The sequence below is a fragment of the Geotrypetes seraphini genome, chromosome 6, assembly GCF_902459505.1.
Source record: "Geotrypetes seraphini chromosome 6, aGeoSer1.1, whole genome shotgun sequence".
Lineage (NCBI taxonomy): Eukaryota > Metazoa > Chordata > Amphibia > Gymnophiona > Dermophiidae > Geotrypetes > Geotrypetes seraphini.
The window spans coordinates 156,565,062-156,586,601 of NC_047089.1; the positions used below are offsets into that span (position 1 = coordinate 156,565,062).

Below are 21,540 nucleotides of genomic sequence, written 5' to 3' on the forward strand. Positions count from 1 at the left end.
TAATCCTATTTCTGGTGGAATCGGAGGAAGGTATAGCCTCTCCAGAGGGGGGTAATGCGGGACCCATGCACAGTTCACACCCCTCACGGGCTGCGGCAAACTTGATACACAGCTGCAAATCAGTCAGCCACCTGCCGCATTTACGGCATGAATCCATGCCATCCTGTCCTGAGGAGGCCATATGAGAAGTTTAGAGCAAAAATGAAGCTTGTAAGTCCAAAAAAATACACTTCTAAAAACTTTAATGAAAATCCAAGATGGCCGCCGTGGGGAACCAGGGCTTGCAGGGAAATACCCAAAACCCCGATTTCAGCATCCCCCAAAATCGCCAAACTCAGAGGCACACAGAAATCGCAGACATATGTGCTGGAATGTATTTTAATCCAATGGTATCCAAGTTTCTAAGGTACTGTTATGCTATGCATCAGCTTCCCCTTAATCCAATATGCCTTTATTTCCTTTAAGACCTCAGAACCACCACTCCTCCGTCTCACACTAGGTGTCATAACGGGGAGAATCACGTGCTGAACTCCTCACTGGTCTTACTTGTTCATGATTAGAATAGATGCATAAACCTTCATATTCATTAATTTTTTATATTACTTATCTTTAGTAATGGTGATATATCTGTGTCTCAAAAAGAGTTAAGCGGTCAGGGATCCACACTACAAAAATCACATAATCCGGATTAACAACCCTCAAATGTATCCCATTACTTAAAACTTTATTGTCAACCCATCTACATAATCTCATCCTTACCATAACCGCTGTCGTCCAACCTACCTATCCGTTTCTGTTTGTAAGATGGCGCCCGCGTTTTAGGGCTCAGAATATATAGCCTTACTGTTGAAAGACCGCCCCTCCTAGGTGTTCCTGATCCGAGGAGGATCTGCCCTCAGCCCACCATAGCATAACAGTACCTTAGAAACTTGGATACCATTGGACTATTAATATTCTAAGGACACACATTTTTGCCATTTCTGTGGGTTTGAGCAATGTATTTCAATGGCAGCCAGCAAGACACAGTACAAGCCAGGGAGATCAGTTCTTCAGGAGCTGATAAAACTGGATTTTCAGGTCTTCTGACAGCCTCACCTTCCCTGTCACCTCAGATCACGACCGCCAGGACCCCTCAGGGGAATTAGAAAAAAGATACGCGGTCCAGTTTCGATTTCGGCATACCTCCATGGAACCGCAGCAGCCTGCGCTCTACCCCCTGGGGGTGAGATGGCTCCATATCTGGAGAACCGATCTGATCTGCAAGCTGTCTGGAGGGCTTACTGCAGGTTCTGCTAACAGGGCACCCACAGAAGCAGATAATCTTTAAGGAAAAGTCTGCGATCTCCCGCCAAAGGATCACTCCCCCAGAGTGAATCCGCAGCACTTGGGCAATACCCATAGCACAGAACAAAATAAAAGACTAGAAATTGAGAAAAAAAATCACGAGAAGAAACTACAAGTCAGCAGCAAGGCTGCAGAAACAAACTAAGCTTAGAGGGGAGTGTCCAGAGAGATGACCTCGGCGAGGGGAATGGATTTATTTGTAAGTTCTGCAGCCAAGGCTGGAATAGATGCAGAACCCTAAGGTGAAGCTTCCAGAGGTTATTATATAAGAATACTCTCTTTCTCTCTCTTCTACTATATATCTGCTCTAACTGCCTTTTCTCTATTTCATTTTATTATGGATAAAGATGTAACTGCTCTGAGTGATTACCACAAAAGAAGGTATAGCAAATTTCTGAAAAACAAACAAACAAACAAGGCATCTATGCAAAAAAATCCCATAGGTGCATATTTTGTGCATATGTATATCTTATATAAATACATGAGTAAGTATCTGGACCATCAAACTAAGTACATGTTAGGAGGGAAAATTCATGAAATCGAACTATAGAAAACAGACCACCTGCTGTCTATGTCATCATAGTCCAGTTCTCTATATATACTTTGAATTATCTTCTCTTACTATATACCAGGGGTATCAAACTCAATCATATAAGGGGACAAAATCTAACACACAGGCTAAGTCACAGGCTGAATTTTTTAAGATACTTAGTCTTAGTAGAAGTATAGGGTTACAATCTCTCCAACCCCACGCTGGCTCTGTAGTATAAACAAAATAAATTAAAAAGACGTTTCCTCTCTTTTAGGTCCTAGTTCACACTTGCTATCTAATACTAGCTCTAACAGGGTACACATTTCAAATCTGACATATTGTAATCACAAAATAGAAAATAAAATTATTTTTCTACCTTTTGTTGTCTGGTCATTATTCAAATCATGTTGGTCCCAGGCTCTGGTTTCTCTTTTTTTTCTGATAACTCACTTACCAGGATCTCCAGCCCATTTGTCATTTTCTTCTTTCTTGGTGCTAACCATCCATCTTCCATATCTGTCCTTCCTTCCCCTGGAGGTCTGGCATCTTTTCTTTTTTTTTTTCCATCCCTGCAGCTATTGACCCCACCGTCCCCAGATCCACCATCTCCCCTTTTCTCAACCACCCTTTCGTCCAGCATCTCTCCCTCCTGCCCCACCACCCTAGGACCCACCATCTCTCCCTTTCTCTTCCCAACTACCCTCCTATCCAGTATCTTTATTCCCCCTCCACACCATCCCTTGTGTTCAACTTTTCGCCCTTTCTGTTCCTTCCCTCCTGCCATCCCATTGTCTACCATCTCTCTCCCTCCCCTGTTTTTAGACCCATTATTTCTTCTCCTCCCACCCTGTCCAGAATATGCATGTCTCTTTGGACCCCCCCCCTTCCCTACCTTTGTGTACTTCTACACCAGGGCCTGCCCCCTCCCCCCGAAGGCCTGCATGTTTTCCCCCTTTTTTCTAGCGTCTTCTGGCTTCCCAGTCTCACCTTCAAAGCATCCTGCAGAGGATCCTAGCAGGCTGCCGTCAACCTCCGCAGCACGTTCCCTCTGCTGCGGTCCCACCCTTCCTCTAACGTATGCTACTCTATTAGGCTTTCCCATACCAAGTGCTGCTGTTCTAGAGACAGGTATGTACTGTTTCATTCAGATCTTTGTGGGATGGGAATGGGTTAGTGACCATTGGGGGAGTGTGTGTTTGGGGGGGAGTCATTGCTGAATTCCTCCACTGGTCATCTGATCAGTTTAGATAACATTTTGGCACTTAGATGCTTTTAAAACAGGTCTAGCCCAAAACATCCAAGTTCCATCCAGAATGACTTGGAAAATGTTTGATTATCACCACAAGACGTCCAAGTCTAAGCTGGCTCAAAGTCCACCATAGCACAGCTCCTTGAACTATGGACACAGCTGCTAGGAAGTCTAGCAAGATGTCCAGAAAATCTACTTTTGGGAAGAAAAACGTCCAAGTGCCAATTTATGCCATTTTTTTGGCATTCTTAGTGTTTTGAAAATGCCCTTAAAAATCACATAAAAGTAGTCGATATGTATTCCTATCACCTAATTTTATGTACATATATCCTAAGTCAATTCTATAAGCATCTACAGTATTTGAACAAGTAAAATACCGGTCTATAAATTCAAATTGATTTATGAAATCACCCCCAAATCAACTGACATCAGTTTTTCCTACACCAGTTTGGTTTTAAAGTCCTTGAAGCAGCCCAAGTAGGGCAAAACTTAGCTAAGCCAGGCTTTGTGTTTTATCCCTCCTGCAACTTTGTTAATTAAAGGTGTTTGGATCAACTTTTGTGGCTTGGTCTGCTATTTGTTTCTTGCCTCTGTGACCATTGAGTGTTCACCAGGACACCTTCTCAGAGAATGGACACTTTGGTACTGCTGAAGGCAAGACAGATCCTGGTTTGAGGCTGGGCATCTCAGTGATTCTCTTAAACCCACTTGAACCCAACTTCCAGTGTAGGAGTAATAATTGCTGCTGGCAGTCAGCTCAAGGATGTGTTACAATGCAGATCTGATACAGACTTGAAATTAGAAATGTTCAAATCCAGTCCTCTACAAACTAATCTTACTTTTATTATATCCACAATGAACATTCATGACATATTTGCATGCATTTGGTCCAAGAAAGATATTAATTTTGCATATTCAGGTTATGCTAAAATTCAGAGTGATTTAAGACTACCAAGAACCAGACTTGAAAATGGCTTAAGGCCACTAAGTAAATATGAGGAGGAGGTCTTTTTAAAAGATTCAGGTAATTATTATTGGAAAAGTTTTCTGTTAAAAGAGATAGTTCTACTTTATTAATATGCACTGACACAAGTTAACACACGCTATTTGCAAATGGTCTCATTGGTTAAAATGGGACCTCTGGTTATATAAGCATGCAATAACAGTGTTAAGGTATACTAATGTAATAGCAAAGGGCCGCAATCCAGTGGGGTTCTCAGGATTTCCCCAATGAACATGCATGAGATCTTTCTGCATGCACTGCCTCCATTGTATGCAAATAGATCTCATGCATATTCATTGGGGAAATCCTGAAAACCTCACTGGATTACAGCCCTCGTTCCCCACCCCTGTAGCATGTTAGTAATTCTAGTTATAATACTACTGAAGAATTGGCTAACACAGTCCCTTGGATAAAAAGTCTGAATTAAAGAAAAAAAATCAAAAAGAATAACAAAATTTCTATAAGTGATGGACATCAGTATGAGCCCTTGATAGATAAACGGGGACTTATGGCTCAGGCGATATCTCTTAGGTGACCAGCACCAGACCGCAGTCTAAATGAGAACTGCCTCATACATCATTTAGTCCATTATGAAATAAATTAACTTGTGAATAAAATCACACTCCCAAGAAAAAAAAAAGAAGAAAAATTCTTCAGACTTGTACACCAAGGGAGAAAGGTGACAGAGGCACAATAAATACATGCACTCCCTAGAAACCAACCCAATAAATCACACAATACAATAAAAATATATATAAAGTGCTGAGTAATAAATAACAATAGAATGAAGATTAGAACAAAAGTGCAATTCAAGATAATAAACAAAGTTCACTATAATAAAATATTAAATAGCAGATAGAAATGTTCACTGGCAATTCATAATATTCCAAAATAAATTCAAATGTAATACAAATATGATATAAATATAAAGTGCAGAGTGCAAGAATATACTGGAAATTCATATAGGGCCCGTAAAGCAATGTTACTTACCGTAACAGTTGTTATCCAGGGACAGCAGGCAGCTATTCTCACTAGTGGGTGATGTCATCAGTCAGAGCCCCGATACGGACATCTTGCAAGCATGTCTTGCTTGAAGAAACTCAGAAGTTTCGAGATGCCCGCACCGCGCATGCGCCAGTGCCTTCCCGCCCGATGCTCCGGGCGTGTCTCCTCAGTTCAGGTAGCTAGCAGAGAAGCCAACCCAGGGGAGGTGGGTGGGACGTGAGAATAGCTGCCTGCTGTCCCTGGATAACAACTGTTACGGTAAGTAACATTGCTTTATCCCAGGACAAGCAGGCAGGTATTCTCACTAGTGGGTGACCTCCAAGCTAACCTCAATGGGATGGAGAGATAGTTGGCAACTTAGGAGAACAAATTTTGTAACACAGTTTGGCCAAACTGCCCATCCCGTCTGGAGAAAGTATCCAGACAATAATGAGAGGTGAACGTATGAACCGAGGACCAAGTGGCAGCCCTACAAATCTCCTCAATCGGTGTCGATCTGAGGAAGGCTACAGAGGCTGCCATTGCTCTGACCCTATGTGCTGTGACCTTACAGGGAAGGGGTAATCCAGCCTGGGCATAGCAGAAAGAGATACAAGCCACCATCCAGTTGGAGATGGTGCACTTCGATACAGGTCGACCCAACTTGTTTGGATCAAAGGAGACGAAAAGTTGAGGAGCAGTTCTGTGTGGTTTGGTGCGATCCAAGTAGAAAGCCAAAGCACGTTTACAGTCCAGAGTGTGAAGAGCTGATTCTCCAGGATGAGAATGAGGCTTTGGAAAGAACACTGGAAGCACAATGGATTGGTTGAGGTGAAATTCAGAGACCACTTTAGGCAGGAATTTCGGGTGAGTGCGGAGGACCACCTTGTCATGATGGAATACTGTGAAAGGTGGGTCCACCACCAAGGCCTGAAGCTCACTGACCCTGCGAGCAGATGTGAGGGCCACCAGAAAAACCACTTTCCAAGTGAGAAACTTTAGTGAAGCCTTGCTCAGAGGCTCAAAAGGAGGTTTCATAAGCTGAGAAAGGACAACATTTAGATCCCAAACCACTGGAGGCGGTTTGAGAGGAGGATTGACATGAAAAAGTCCTTTCATAAATCTGGAAACCACAGGATGAGAAGAGAGAGGTTTCCCTTGTAGAGGCTGATGGAAAGCCGCAATAGCACTCAGGTGGACTCGTATAGATGTCGACTTGAGACCAGACTGAGACAGATGTAAAAGATAGTCCAAAACAGAGGATAGGGAGGCTCGCTGAGGCTCCTTAGAATTGGAAATACACCATGAAGAAAATCTAGTCCATTTTTGGGAGTAGCATTGACGAGTAGCAGGCTTCCTGGAAGCCTCCCAGACATCCCTCACCGCCTGGGAAAACTGGTGCGGAGTTATGTTGAGAGGAACCAAGCTGTCAGGTGGAGAGACTGCAGGTTGGGATGAAGCAGAGACCCCTGATGCTGAGTAAGCAGTGAAGGAAACACTGGAAGTAGGTACGGTTCCCTGCTTCTGAGTTGAAGTAGAAGGGAGAACCAAGGTTGCCTGGGCCACCGAGGGGCTATCAGAATCATGGTGGCATGTTCGGACTTCAGTTTGACTAGAGTCTTTTGAATGAGAGGGAATGGCGGAAACGCATACAGAAAGCGATTCCCCCAATCCAGCAGAAAAGCATCTGCCTCGAGGTGATGAGGAGCGTAGATCCTGGAGCAAAATTGAGGCAGCTTGAAATTGTGGGGAGCCGCAAAGAGGTCTATCTGAAGCGTTCCCCACTGAGCAAAGATCTGATGAAGGGGCTTGGAGTGGAGTGTCCATTCGTGAGGCTGAAGACGACTCAGTTTGTCCGCCAAGACATTGTTCCTCCCCTGAATGTAGACAGCTTTGAGGAAGGTGTTGTGGCGAACCGCCCAATCCCAGACTCTGAGAGCTTCCTGGCAGAGGGAGGCCGAGCTCGTGCCCCCTTGCTTGTTGACATAATACATGGCGACCTGATTGTCGGTGCGAATGAGGACCACCATGTCGTGAAGCAGATGTTGAAAAGCTTGAAGAGCATTGAAGATGGCTCTGAGCTCCAGAAGATTGATTTGATGGAGTCGGTCCGCACAGGTCCAGAATCCCTGAGTGCGAAGCCCATCCAGATGAGCCCCCCAGGCATAGGTCGAGGAATCGGTTGTGAGAACCTTCTGATGAGGAGGAGTGTGAAACAGCAAACCTCTGGATAGATTCGAAGAGGTCATCCACCAAAGTAGAGACCGCCGAAGAGCAGGAGTGACTATGATGTGTCGAGTCAACAGGTCTGACACTTGAGTCCATTGAGAAGCTAGGGTCCACTGAGGAATTATGAGATGGAGCCTGGCAAAGGGTGTCACATGAACTGTAGAGGCCATGTGGCCCAGGAGGACCATCATGTGTCTCGCTGAGATGGACTGGCGAGAAGATACAGACTGGCAGAGACGAAGAAGAGCATCCATGCGCTGAGGAGGAAGGAATGCTCGAAGCTGAATGGTGTCCAGTACCGCCCCGATGAAGGGAAGGGACTGGGTAGGCTGCAGATGAGATTTGGGAAAATTGATCTCGAAGCCTAGGCTCTGCAGGAAGCAGATCGTGGTCAAGGTCGCCAAAATGACCTTTGGAGCTGACGGGGCCTTGATGAGCCAGTCGTCGATATGGAAATACCTGAAGACCCCTGTTCCGGAGTGCAGCGGCCACCACCACCAGGCACTTCGTGAAGACTCTGGGAGACGAGGACAGGCCGAATGGAAGCACTCGATACTGCAGATGTAGATGTCCCACCCGAAATCTGAGGAACTTGCGGGAGGCCGGATGAATGGGAATGTGAGTGTAGGCCTCCTTGAGATCCAGAGAGCATAACCAGTCATTCTGCTCGAGGAGAGGGTAGAGAGAAGCAAGAGTCAGCATGCGAAACCTCTCCTTGACTAGGAATTTGTTGAAGGCCTGAGGTCCAAAATGGGTCGCAGGTCGCCCGTCTTCTTCGGAACAAGGAAGTACTGGGAATAAAACCCCTGGTTCAGTTGGTCCGACGGGACCGGCTCCATGGCATGAAGCCGGAGCAAAGCCTGAGCTTCCTGGAGAAGAAGGGCGGTCTGAGTCAAGTTGGAAGGATACTCTCTTGGAGGGTGGTCCGGAGGGACCCGATGGAAATGAAGAGAGTATCCTTCCCTGATGATAGTAAGGACCCAGAGGTCGGTTGTTATGGCCTCCCAGCAATGATAAAAGTGATGGAGGCGCCCTCCGATGGGAAAAACAGTGGGAGGCAGAACGAGGTTGGTTATGCCCTCGACGAGACAGTCAAAAAGGCTGAGTGGTCTTAGGGACAGCAGGCGACTGAGACTTAGGCTGACCCTTCTGGGGAGGCTGGCGCTTCGACGGTTGCCTCGCAGGTGGAGTTTGCCTCGGCTGATAACGCCGCTGATAAATCAACGGCGGACGAGAAGGTTGAGGCTTAGGCTTTGGCCTAAGGATAGATTGGAAGGACTTTTCGTGGTCAGACAACTTCTTTGTAACAGTCTCGATGGATTCGTCAAAAAGATCCGCCCCAGCACACAGGACGTTCGCCAGGCGGTCCTGAAGATTCGGGTCCATATCAATGGTCCGCAACCAGGCCAACCGGCGCATCGCCACCGAGCAGGCCGCCGCTCGGGCTGAGAGCTCGAACGCATCATAGGCAGATTGCATTAACTGAAGCCGAAGTTGGGACAGCGAAGCAACCACTTCCTCAAACTCAAACCTAGCCTGGGACTCGATGTAGGGTGTGAACTTCCGAAGCACAGGTAGAAAAAATTCCAAGTAGGCTGCAAAGTGGAAATTGTAATTCAGGACTCGAGACGCCATCATCGAATTCTGATCGATGCATCGACCAAACTTATCCATGGTTCTGCCCTCGCGGCCCGGAGGCACTGAAGCATAGACCTGGCCAGGATGAGACCGCTTGAGCGAGGATTCGACCAGGAGGGACTGGTGAGAAAGCTGAGTACCCTCGAAGCCTTTATGATGCACCGTGCAGTACCGCGCATCCAATTTGCCAGGGACCGCCGGGATAGAGTAAGGAGACTCGAAGCATCGCATGAAGGTCTGGTCGCTTGTGCAGGGGAAGTCGCAAGGACTCCACCGGAGGACGAGGCAAGTGCATGGTATCGAGGTATTCCTTGGAGTATCGAGACCCAGCATCGAGAGTAATGTCCATGTCATCTGCCATCTGCCTGAGGAACGATGAAAAGGACAGTTGGTCCGCCGTCGCCGGTCTGCGAGACGGACTAGAAGAAGAAGAGGCTTCAGGCTCCAGAGAGGCCTGCGAGCAACAGGACGAGTAGAAAACCTCAGGGTCCTCGAACTCCGGGCCCGGAGGAGGAGACCCAGTCGAAGCAGCATATCCCAACCGAGGCAATTTCTTCTGAGGCGAGACGGTCGAGTGCCGAGAGGAATGCTTCGAAGAATGTCTGGATCGATGCCCCTCCCGATGCCTGGAAGGGGATCGAGCCCGCCTGTGAGAAACTGGTTCAGACGCCGCCAGGGAGCATATTGGACTCGATGCCGTCGATCGCAGAGGCGGAAGAGTCGGCGCCTCCCCCGACGACGCCCAGGTTTGATAGGGGGTTCGGAAGAACTCGTCCTGCTTCCTGCTATGCCCAGGACTGGGTGGCCCCGAAGGTGGACGCCACACTGAGTCATGGGGCGGAGTAATCGGTTCCAAGGGAGGCAGGTCACTAAACGAGGCTTTCCTCGAGGGGATGGGCTCCAACCGAGGCATATCACTAAGGGAGGCCCTCCTCGAGGGAATCGGTTCCAAAGGAGGTACAGCGCTAACAGAGGACCTCCTCGAGGACCCGGACACCGCTCGCCGCTCCTCCTCGCCGAGCAACGAGGTCGTGCGGCGAGAAGGAGGAGGAGGGGGCGGTCCGCCCCTCGAAGCCGAAGCTGGAAGGTCACCCTGGATGGTGGCAATCAGCCGAGGCCCCATGGTCTGCATGAGCTCCACGAACTGAGCCTCCAGAAGGGACCGCAACGAAGCCGATATGGAGGGATCCGCACCAAAAGGGGGCCCTTCCGCACGGTCTCCGCGCTCCTTCGGTGCTGCGTGCTTCTGCTTGCCAGTCTTCGGCACCTTGAGCACCACCGGTGGAACTGTCGGGGTCGATACCTGCTCTGAGGAGACGGAGGAAGGCACCGGCGCCGAAGCCGGGGCCGAAACCGGTGTGAACGATGCCGGTTTCAGGAGGCCCGAAGCAGCCGGGGAGGCAGAGGGCTTCGCGGAAGGAGTCGAAGCACCCGTCAATGTCGATGTCGAAGCTGCAGGATCCGATGAAGCTTCCATCTTGAACATGGACTCCCACAGCAGACAGCGGCGCTTAAACGCTCTCGCCGTCAAAGTGGAGCAAGGCCGGCACGATTTCGGGAAGTGATCCGGTCCCAGACACTGTAAGCAGCGTCGATGAGGGTCCGTGAGCGAAATCGCGCGCTGGCACTTGCTACACTTTTTAAAACCGGTAATCGGCCGGGACATAGGCCGGAAAAGCTCCGCCGCAAGGTCGAAGGCGCGGGGCCCCAGCCACGCGGCCGACCCGGTATCGGAAGGAAAATTTTTTTTTTTTGAAAAAAGAAATCAAAGAAAGAATTAAATGCACAGGAGAGCCAAAAGAACTCAACCTGCGGCAAAATAGAAGGCAAAAAAAAAAAAGATTCAATGGGCGCAAATTGAAGATAGACTTCTCAGCTCCGCGGAAGAAAAAGAACTGAGGAGACACGCCCGGAGCATCGGGCGGGAAGGCACTGGCGCATGCGCGGTGTGGGCATCTCGAAACTTCTGAGTTTCTTCAAGCAAGACATGCTTGCAAGATGTCCGTATCGGGGCTCTGTCGGATGACATCACCCACTAGTGAGAATACCTGCCTGCTTGTCCTGGGATAACACTAACTACTTCTATAAACAAAACATGCATTCTTATACCAAATCCATACACACTCTGAACAGTAATTCATGAGGTTGCTTGAAAAAAATTTGAAAAAACTCATACAAAAATTGATACAAAAATTGAAAAACCAATATACAAATCCTCACAAATCCATAAGGACATAATATATAGGTCCGATAAAGTTAAGAGGATAAATAATTAAATCAATAAATAATAATAAATAATTAAATAGAGTGAGTGAAAAAGATACATGTCCATAACACTATTTAAATTACAGAATCCTTAACTTCATTGAATAAAAGGCGTTTTTCAAAGTACTTATTCATTTCATAAAAAGGTTCATTCACACTAAAAGAACCCCAAATAATGTGTGACTCTAAGGCCAAAAGCACCCATACACTAAGAATCACTAAATATAATCATTGAGATTCCAAAGTCACACATAAAATAAATGTCACCAATCAATTGATATCACCACTCAAGTCAATAAATGGCATCGTAAAGATTCCAAAATCACACATAAATGGATATCACCAATCAGTAAATATCAGCACTCGACAGAGCTCCGTTTTGCTTCTTCGTCAGGAGCAGAGATGAACCGACATCAACTGCTCAAGCCTGTCGATCTGAAGTTACACAGCGTACAACAATCAAAACGCTGGAACAGGAAAGGAGAAAAACATGGCATCTTCGGGATTTAAGAACGCCTTGGAGACCCCGCAAAGGCAACGCCCTTGATGAGCGTGATGATGAAAAAACGTTCAACACGCAGAAATATACCAAAAACAAATAAAAGAATAGATAGTGAAAAATAAAAATGAAAAGACTATTGAAAAAATAATGAATAGACTACTACAAAAAGCAAAAAAAGAGTAACAAAAAATATATATTAAAAAATATAAGTATGTTATGAGAAAAATATTGCGGAAAAGGAACTAAAAAGAAAAAACTGAAGAGAAAACAGACCCATGTAAATCACTGACTACCAGGTGGAAAACTCACAAGAGAATCAATTAGTAAAACATTTATCTATATTTTCATTGAGTCCAATGGGGGAATATGATTGCAGATGAAAGATCCAGAAATTTTCACGCTTGAGAAGGTGAGTATATCTGTCCCCATCAAAATTTGTGAAAATCTGTTCTAAAATAAACCAGCGTAATTGAGAAAAGCTGTGTCGTTAAGTCATATTGTGGGACACCATAGGCGCAGTAGATTTGCCTGTTTTTTAAACAACTACGGTGTTCAATTATTCTCGTCCTTATGCTGCGAGAGGTGCAATCCACATATATGAGCCCACAAGGGCAAGAAATTACATGTACCACAAACTTGGACTCACAAGTAGTACGAGATTTAAGATGGTACACTTTATATATTTTTTATTGTATTGTTTGATTTATTGGATTGGTTTCTAGGGAGTGTATGTATTTATTGTGTCTCTGTCACCTTTCTCCCTTGGTGTACAAGTCGGAAGAATTTTTCTTCTTTTTTTTTTCTTGGGAGTGTGATTTTATTCACATGTTAATTTATTTCACAATGGACTAAATCAGTGGTTCTTAACCTGGGTTCGACCTAACCCAGGGGTTCGGTGAGTCAGTCTCGCGGCTTCGGCGGAGGTCAAAACACACCTCCGACTCATATAGCGCTTCGCTCACGTTCAATCATCTATCAGTTATTCAGTGATTTTGATCAAGACTGATCGTGTACTCGGTTTCTTGATCTATCAATCTGTAACTAACGCCTTATATACATCAATCAATTCCTGATCAAAATTTGTGATTTAACTGATAGATGATTGAACGTGACCGAAGCGCTTATGATTCGTGATGATGTCCATAATTGGCTGCAGGTGATCACGCAACATCGCTTGGCCTATCTGTGCTGCAGGGGATTTGATGCGCACAGTAGTCGAATTGTAACTGTTGTGATGGTACGTCGTGTGATACCTATCTTAATATTTTAATCCCTCTGAGAGGCAACAGCAGAAGTCACACTGATTTGCAGTAAATTTCATTATTATGTTATTATTATTCGAAATATAGGAGAACTTTTTTGTTTTCAAAATTGATATTATTTTTTCCCTCACTGTATACCTATGTTTTGAATTTGTAAAAATCATATTTTATTTTTCCAATAAAGAAGGGTTCGGTGAACACGCATATAAAACTGGTGGGGTTCAGTACCTCCAACAAGGTTAAGAACCACTGGACTAAATGATGTATGAGGCAGTTCTCATTTAGACTGTGGTCAGGTGCTGGTCACCTATGAGTTATCGCCTGAGCCATAAGTCCCCATTTATCCATCAAGGGCTCATACTGATGTCCATCACTTATAGAAATTTTGTTATTCTTTTTGATTTTTTCTTTAATTCAGACTTTTTATCCAAGGGACTAAGTGTGTTAGCCAATTCTTTAGTAGTATTATTTTCAGGTTAATATTGGCTATTTTCCAAAGGGTTATAGTATTGTGCTGTTTTAGTAATTCTAGTTGCCAGTTTCTCAATAAAACTGGATAAATTTGGAAGAGGTAAAACAGAAAACAATCTTCTTTTAACTCTTTGTAAAGAAAGAAAAAATATCCATATCTTTAAAATACATGATCAACTGATTACAAATACAAAAAGAAAAAGCAGACTGTTAAATACTTAGAAGCAATATGTTGCTTTCCTCATGTATAATTTGCCCCAGATACTTCACAAGCACAAATTAGTTAACCAAAAAGTGGTATAAAGTAAGCGAGAAAACATAAAAAGGTTACTTTTGAAAAATTGTACAATGTTTGCACTTTAATGATATTCCAATATTTGTAGAATTAAAAAGAGAAAAAAAGCCTTTTGGGGAAAAAATGTCACTACTTATTTATGCTAAACAAGTTGAATCAAATCCTTAATGAACTTCTCCAATCCAGTTTATCCAATTCACTTACATTCATGTCTGCATTTCGTTTGGAAAAAGTATCATCATCTATAGGGAATTGGTATATCTTCACAGCATTTTTCACTAATTCACTCAGGAGCCTAGTCTTAAATCTCTGCAACTCGCTTTTAGAAATAACATCTGCTTTGGCAATGACTGGGATAATATTTACCTATAGAGACAAAAACAAAATTCCTTTAGTTTGCAGATTTGTTTTCTCGTTTGCAATGGTATACACTCACATATGTCCTGTATTTAGGAGCTGCTTTATTAAAGCTTAGCACTTGCTAACAGACATTAATTATTTAAACAATTTCTACAAAAAAACAGAAGAGTCATCTGGTGAAGGAGCCAGCAGGAACAAGGAAAGCTCCAACCGATTTCAAAAAAAGGTATCGAGGGGGGGGGAAGGCCTGCCTATGGGGGGTGCCTTTTGCTGACTACAGGGAGGTGCCTGTGCTGACTATGGCGAGAGGGGTGCCTGCCTTTGTTGCCTCCGGGGGGGGGGGGGGGGTGCCTACGCTACCCACAGGTTTTTCACTCTGTAAGAACCTGTCCCGGCCTACCATTAGACCACCAGAGGGGGTACAGGGCAGGAGTGGTGGGATTTTTTTTTTCTTGGGTTTTCCTCCTCTACAGGTGGGTGCATCTTATGGTCCGGTGCGTCTTACAGAGCGAAAAATATGGTAATTTTTATTTTGGATTTTTTTTTTCTTATCCATATACAAGATGTTATGAATTGTACCATCATAGTGTTTCAGAATTTTCTTGTGGTGTGAGCTTTGAGATTTAAACATAACTACTTCTGAAGGTTATGGGGACGGGCGGGGATATAGGAGATTACTAGCAGGCACGGGGGGTGGGGGTGGGGGGAGATGGAATGGATCTTAGCAGGGACAGCTTTAATTCCAGCTGGAACAGGTTTGCTTGTTGCAGTTTTCCGGGTCTCACTGCATCTTGTCAGATAGAACCGACGTTTGGCCATCATTTCTTCAGGGTATGCTCTGAGGTCTTCAGTTTGTTCTTTATATATAGTGGATCCTCAAACTGGATTGGTTGGGGCATAAGATGAATAGCACAGGAAAGTCTGTTCACCAATTTGAATTTTTGGTGGGAAAATCAGTTGGTCTCTTTCCCATATAATGGAAAATTCTCTGATTTCTGTCCCTGTGCAACTCTCTAAGTCCAAACTGTTTGTGATCCAAGGCAGCTGAATCTGTGCCAAGAAACAGTGCAGACCAGGTTTGAATAGGATTTGAATTTAGCATTAAAATTTACTTTTTATACCTATATAGCATTTTATGGGTAGAAAGCTATAATAATTATATTTTTTATTTTTAGCATTTAGCAAAAAATGCTCTGTAATTTATGGTGCCAGTGATTTTTCTTTAAAGTCTTATGCAATATGTCTCTTTTCACACAATTGGAGCAGTAAGCAGATGTGACCATAGAAGTTGTTCATTTAACTAGTCAAAGATAACATTCCCTGCTTTATATATTTACCCCCTCCCCCTTTTATAAAACCGTAGCACACTTTTTAGCGCTGGCCGCAGCAGTAACAGCTCTGAGGCTCATAGAATTCTTATGAGCATTAGAGCTGTTACCGCCACGGCCAGTGCTAAAAACCACCCTGGGGTTTTGTAAAAAGGGTGTGTGTGTGCTAATGTTTAATTTAATTTTGCAAAAGTATTATTATGTATATAACTCTTCAAACTGATTAACACTAATTTAGTTAAAACTCATCCTTACATTTGCTATAATTACCTTACAATCAAGGCTCTTCATTGTAAGTAAATCAAGGTTCTTAAGGGAATGACCAGTAGGTGCAATAAAGTACAGGCAGACATGGATCCTAGTATCGTGGTATCTGTACAAGGCACGTTTTATCTTCGTTTCTTCTTGAAGGTAGGCTTCAAACTGTCGATCTATATAGTTCACTATAGGAATGTAACTGAAAAAAATTGCAAAGGTTCAGGTTATAATAGCATTCCAAGTGTTCAGTGATTTATTATCAGTGTTTAAGGCTTATGTACATCTTTTATCACATGGAAAATCATAAGTGATCGAGGCTTGTGCAGATGAGGAAAGAACTTGCAAGGATGGGACAGGGACAGAACTTGCGGAGATGGGATGGGGATAGATCCTGTAGGGACAGAGACAAAATTTGTCCCTGTGTCATTCTCTATGATCCGGCATCTCTTATCCCATCTTCTGTGTTTAGCTTAACAGATCTGGTTCCTCATATGGTCGCTGACAAAGGCAGCAATTCCTACACATTGTCTACAGCTGACTCGGAAGCCTTTCCCCGGTGTCCTGCCCATCCCCAAAACAACTTCCTATTTTGCTTTCACATGCCATTATTAAGCACAATTAATTGTGCAATTAAAATTTTAACCTTTGGTTCGCAAAAGTAGTAGCTGAGAAAGGGAAAAGAGGCTAGCTTTCACAGAAAGAGGAAGACAGCCAAAAATATCTGGAAAAGTTGAGAGGCTGGTCAAGTAGTCAGGAAAGCAAAGATGCAAATAGAAGAAACAATAGCTGACATGTTAAAACGGGGGAACAAGACCTTTTTTAGAGATATTAGTGATAGGAAGTGTAAAAGTGGCATTGTGAGACTCAAAGGTGAAGGGGAGGAATATGTAGAAGCTAATAAAGATAATGTTGAATTGCTTAACAAATATTTCTGTTCGGTGTTCACAGCTGAAACACTGGGAGCAGGACCTCAGAAGACAAAAGCAAATAGGACTGGAGGAATGGTAGATTGATTTTTAGAGGATTGTGTTCATGAGGAGCTGGCTTTACTAAAAGGTGGTCAAAGTAATGGGGCCGGATGGTGAACAGCCGAGAGTACTATAAGGAATGTAGGGAAGTTCTGTCGGCTCCGCTGGCTGATCTTTTCAAAGCTTCTCTAGTGTTGGGAGTGGTACAAGAGGACTAGAGAAGAGCAGATGTGGTCCCTTTCCACAAAAGTGGAAATAAGGACAAAGTAGGGAACTACAGGCCCATAAGTTTGACTTTTGTCGTAAGTAAATTAATGGAAATGCTTTAAAACAGAGAATAGTGAAGTATCTGGAATCTGAAGGATTATAGGACCCGAGGCAACATGGATTCACTAGAGGCAGGCCTTGTCAGATAAATCTGATCAATTTCTTTGACTGGATTACCAGAGAATTGGATGGAGGGAGTACGCTAGATGTAGTGTATTTAGATTTTAGCAAAACCTTTGATAGTGTTCCACACAGGCATCTAATAAATAAGCTGAGTGCCCTCAGGATGGGCCCCAAAGTGATGGACTGGGTCAGAAACTGGTTGAGGGGAAAGCAACAGAGGGTAGTGGTCAATGGAGATCGCTCTAAGGATAGGGATGTTACCAGTTCTTGGGCCTTTCTTTTTAACATTTTTGTAAATGATTTTGCTGAAGGGCTAGCTGGAAACATTTGCCTCTTTGTGGATGATACCAAAACATGTAATAGCATAGACACCCCTGATGGTGTGGATAACATGAGGAAGGACCTAGTGAAGCTTGAGGATTGGTCTGAAATTTGGCAGCTAAGATTTAATGTTAAGAAATGCAAGGTCATGCATTTGGGCACAGGTCATGCACAGGTCTCTCACCAACTACCTATCTGTTGTTTTTCAGTGAAATCACTCATTCTAGGCAGGCTCATGCAGTGAAAATATTGTAAGCCCTGGATATACTGCAAAGTCCTAGCACTGCTCTCATGCATTGCAGAATTAAAGACCTCAACTTGTAATAATCACAGGCAGCATTTCTAGAATATCCTCACCCAGTCTCACTCATGCTTCATAGCTCTGACAATCACACTCCCCAGCTTCACAGATACACATTTCATTCTCTCTATAGCATTGCTGCATTCACCTACTCGGTGCCACCAAGATTGAAAATTTTACCAGATTTTTTAAACTCCAACTCTTCTCAGAGCCACTACACATTTTGCAGAACCAATACCATGCAGCACATACCTCCTCAGTCACTGCTCATTCTCTTAAGCTAGACAGCTCCAGGCTTCCTCCAGATCTTCCTCTGCTTCACTGAGCTGCATGCTGCCTCCTAATCTATCCCCAAGCTTCAATGAAGCTCAGGGGCCTTTTAAAATTCAGTTGTGGCTGCCCCGCAACTGTCTCCATGCTGTCTACATTCTCTTTACCCCTGGACCTGTGCACACGTGCCCTATGAGTCCTAAATCTGCCTCTACAGCTCAGTCTCTCAAATCTCGGAGTGCCTTCCCTCACCAGCACTTCCAGGTTGTAGGTATCCGTGGCTCTGCCATCATGCTAGCAACTGCAAAGTCTGCAGCTCTAGGACTTCCAGAACTCCTTCCCGTGGCCACTTTTTATTTTTATTTTTTACCTTCTTACTCAGGCAATACCTTTTTATTGGACTCACTTTCCCTCCTACTCATGGAGAAACATTACAATAGGTGGCTGGTAAAAACAGTAATATATAAACATCCCAGTCAGAAGGCAGGACATAATTCTGGTAGTGTGGAAGTATTATGCCAGCGGTGATGACTGTTTAGCTGCTGTGCTGTATGCCTATGCTCCACTGTGTGAGTTTTTCCTGCTTTCACGTCTCAGCACTATGTTAAAGAACATTTGGAATACCACATTTTCAGATAAGTGATGATATTGAAAGACTATGTTACTTTATAATATAATTCCACTTATCTTGGAGTTTTTGACCGAGGATGTGTCTGCTGGTCTCAAAGTGGTGATTTTGAGATTAGCTTGTCTATGTGGGTAGTTTTTTTGGAACCCCTATTAGACACCGAGGTCTTTTCTCCTTTTTACTGTGTACTATAGGTAGTGCTGCATAACATTGGATGTTATGTTTTTGGATATAGTGTCACACCTACACCAGATTACAACCAGTAACCAAGATGCATCTCAGCGTTGGAGAAAGCTTCTCTGAAATCCACCAGTTCAGTGAACATTGGCAGTCCCCTTGTTTTAAAGAAATCATTCTGAGTTTTCTCCTTAAAAGGAAAAGATTTGGTTCCTCAGATATAGGGTTTTCTAATCACCGAAACCTATTTGGAAATCACAGTGCCATGTAGCAAGACTTGAGTCTGATTCCCAACTAAGGGCTAGATTCACTAAGGGCACGGATTGGATCTGATCCGTGGGAGATCGATCCGTGTCGCTGATTCACAAATCGCCCTCATGCAAATGAGGGCGATCGGAATCATGCCCCCAACCAAGCACTTATAGCAATCCCGACACATGCGCAGACCATCTGTAGATGGTCTGCGCATACTTAGAGTGACCTTTTTTAGTTTTGTTTTTACTCTCCGTGCCAGGTAGAGCACTACTTTGTTTTGCTTTTTTTTTTTTCTTTGCAAGCCTGTGATTTTAACCCGCTTTAAACCTGTGGGTTAAAACCACGGGCTTGCACTGTGGGGAAGGGCAGGAGAGATTCGAGGCTTGCAGAGAAGCAGGATCAGGGCAGAGAGTAGGGCAGCAGAAGGCAGGGCAGTTGGAAAGGACCTGAGCGACTGGTCCTCAGCAGTCGCTTATTTTTGATCGGTCAGCCCAGTCGGTGCCCCTCTTTTTTGTTTTAGTGAATCGTTGCCTGCCAGCATTTGAATATCATTCTCCCTCATTTGCAAGTGCGGATCAGAGGATAATCAGGACAGAGGTTAGTGAATCAGGTTGGAGGGAAAATGGGTCGCAAAGGGGTCGCTAAGTGGTCAGAAGTTAATCAGTGGGCTTCTTTCATTTCCCAGTTAGGCTAGGAATCAATGGATCCATACATTTGATAATAGAAAGAATTTCAAGTGATGTGTATGATTCAACTGATGTAATATTGTACACTTGATGTAAGATGAAAAAATGAATAAAGAATTGAAAAAAAAAATGGATCCATACATGAAGCTCCTAAAAAAAAAAAAAAAAAAGGCTGGGATGCTTAAAGGCTGATCTTAACGAGGAAAAAAGGGTGAGAAATTGAGTGATAGATGATAGTGATAGAATTTACACCAAAGAACAAAAGCTAATAAGTGAAGTATCTCAAGATCAATAGTGGGTCTACATCTTTTCAATATTTTTATAAATGGTATTGCTATCTTTTTGAAGCTAAAGACCTGCAACAGAGTAAACAAACCAGATAAGCATAGAAAAATGAAGTGATCTGGTGAAGCTCAAATTTGACAACTAAAATTTAATTCATTAGCCTTCTTATTATCCCACAGTCCTTGTCACCTTTTTCACTGCTCATCCAATACATATCCTAAATGATTCTGAAGTTTTAGTCAGTTAATTATCAATGTAATGAAGCCCAAATAAAAAGGAATAAGGAAAATCAAATACCTGCTTGCGACCATTTTCTTCGTTCCTAGCTAAAAATGCATTTCCTTTCTAATAAAGAATGAGGATATCAGATATCCACTTTTATTCAAACAAGGCTCGTCTCCTATGTACATCAAATGTGATTTCTGACCCAAGTAGGTAGCACTACTGTGTTATTACCCATAAAGAAATACTAACCTGTCTTCCTTGTTGATCTGGTCACCAAATCCTACAGTATTCACAATTGTTAATTTCAAATTAACATTGCTTTCTTGAAGATCATATGTTTGAGCTTTCAGTTTTACAGAAGGTTCAAAATGAGTTGACTGATAGTCCTCGAAGCTTGTGTTAAACAAAGAGTTTATTAATGTTGATTTACCAATTCCAGTCTCCCCTGAAATTAAGAACATGAAAATAAAATCGTTGTTTTAAACACTATATTGAACAGTTATGTTCATCCTTCACTACATTTTATAAAATTAAAAAAAAAAAAAAAAAAAAATCACCCATTAACAAAACCTTGTGCAAGAAATACCATACACCAATCAATGTGATATAAGACAAAATTTCTAATATGTGCAAGTAGAGAACACGGAGTGAGAAATGATTTAAATTTGAGTGCTCCCCTTGCACCCCCTAGGGATTTTTTCATACAAATGTAATGTTTTCCCTGAATGATCTTCATTAATTGGTGTGTTTCCTTTTAGTGTTCAATTTGTTTTATTATTTTCATAAGAAAAAAAAAACCAACCAATAACTATTATAACAATAGGTTTGCAGGATATAATAGTACAATTTCAATAATACAAAGTATAATAAGCTCCAGTTTCGGAACAGTAAACACAGCATATAATTTGTACTTAGTATGTTACATATAAATGAAAAGAAGATTGTGTACAGGAAAAATGATTCAATTGCAAGATGACATACAATATTCCATAACCCCTGACATACTTTATTAAATGATAATGTGTTTGTTTTTTTCTGCAGCTATCCTTTCATATTTAGCATCGAGACAAACAGTATTCCACCATGTATTGTAATTTAGAAAAGTTAAGGCTTTCCAATGAGATATGGTTTTCAGTGCAATTAATAATAAACATTTGAACAGTTTTGATTCATATTTGTCTAATCTGGATACAATGGCATGAGCACCAAAAATTATTACTGAATATGACAATGAGTCTTTAATAGGTAATAATTTGCCAATGGTGGACCAAATTTCAACCAGTATAATTGTGAGAACAATGAAAAAAACATGAT

The 21,540-nt window shown here is 43.2% G+C and overlaps 1 protein-coding gene across 1 annotated transcript in view; it reads right to left on the reverse strand.

The window, feature by feature from the left end:
- The window catches only part of SEPTIN10 (septin 10), a 126,606-nt gene that overhangs the window by 53,287 nt on the left and 51,779 nt on the right, over positions 1 to 21,540 (reverse strand). Inside the window, exons 3-5 of the mRNA XM_033948226.1 lie at positions 20,476 to 20,671; positions 15,733 to 15,919; positions 13,979 to 14,140 (exon numbers count right to left, since the gene is read on the reverse strand). Of these exons, the coding sequence (XP_033804117.1) occupies positions 13,979 to 14,140; positions 15,733 to 15,919; positions 20,476 to 20,671 (545 nt within the window). The remainder of the gene's footprint in view (positions 1 to 13,978; positions 14,141 to 15,732; positions 15,920 to 20,475; positions 20,672 to 21,540) is intronic.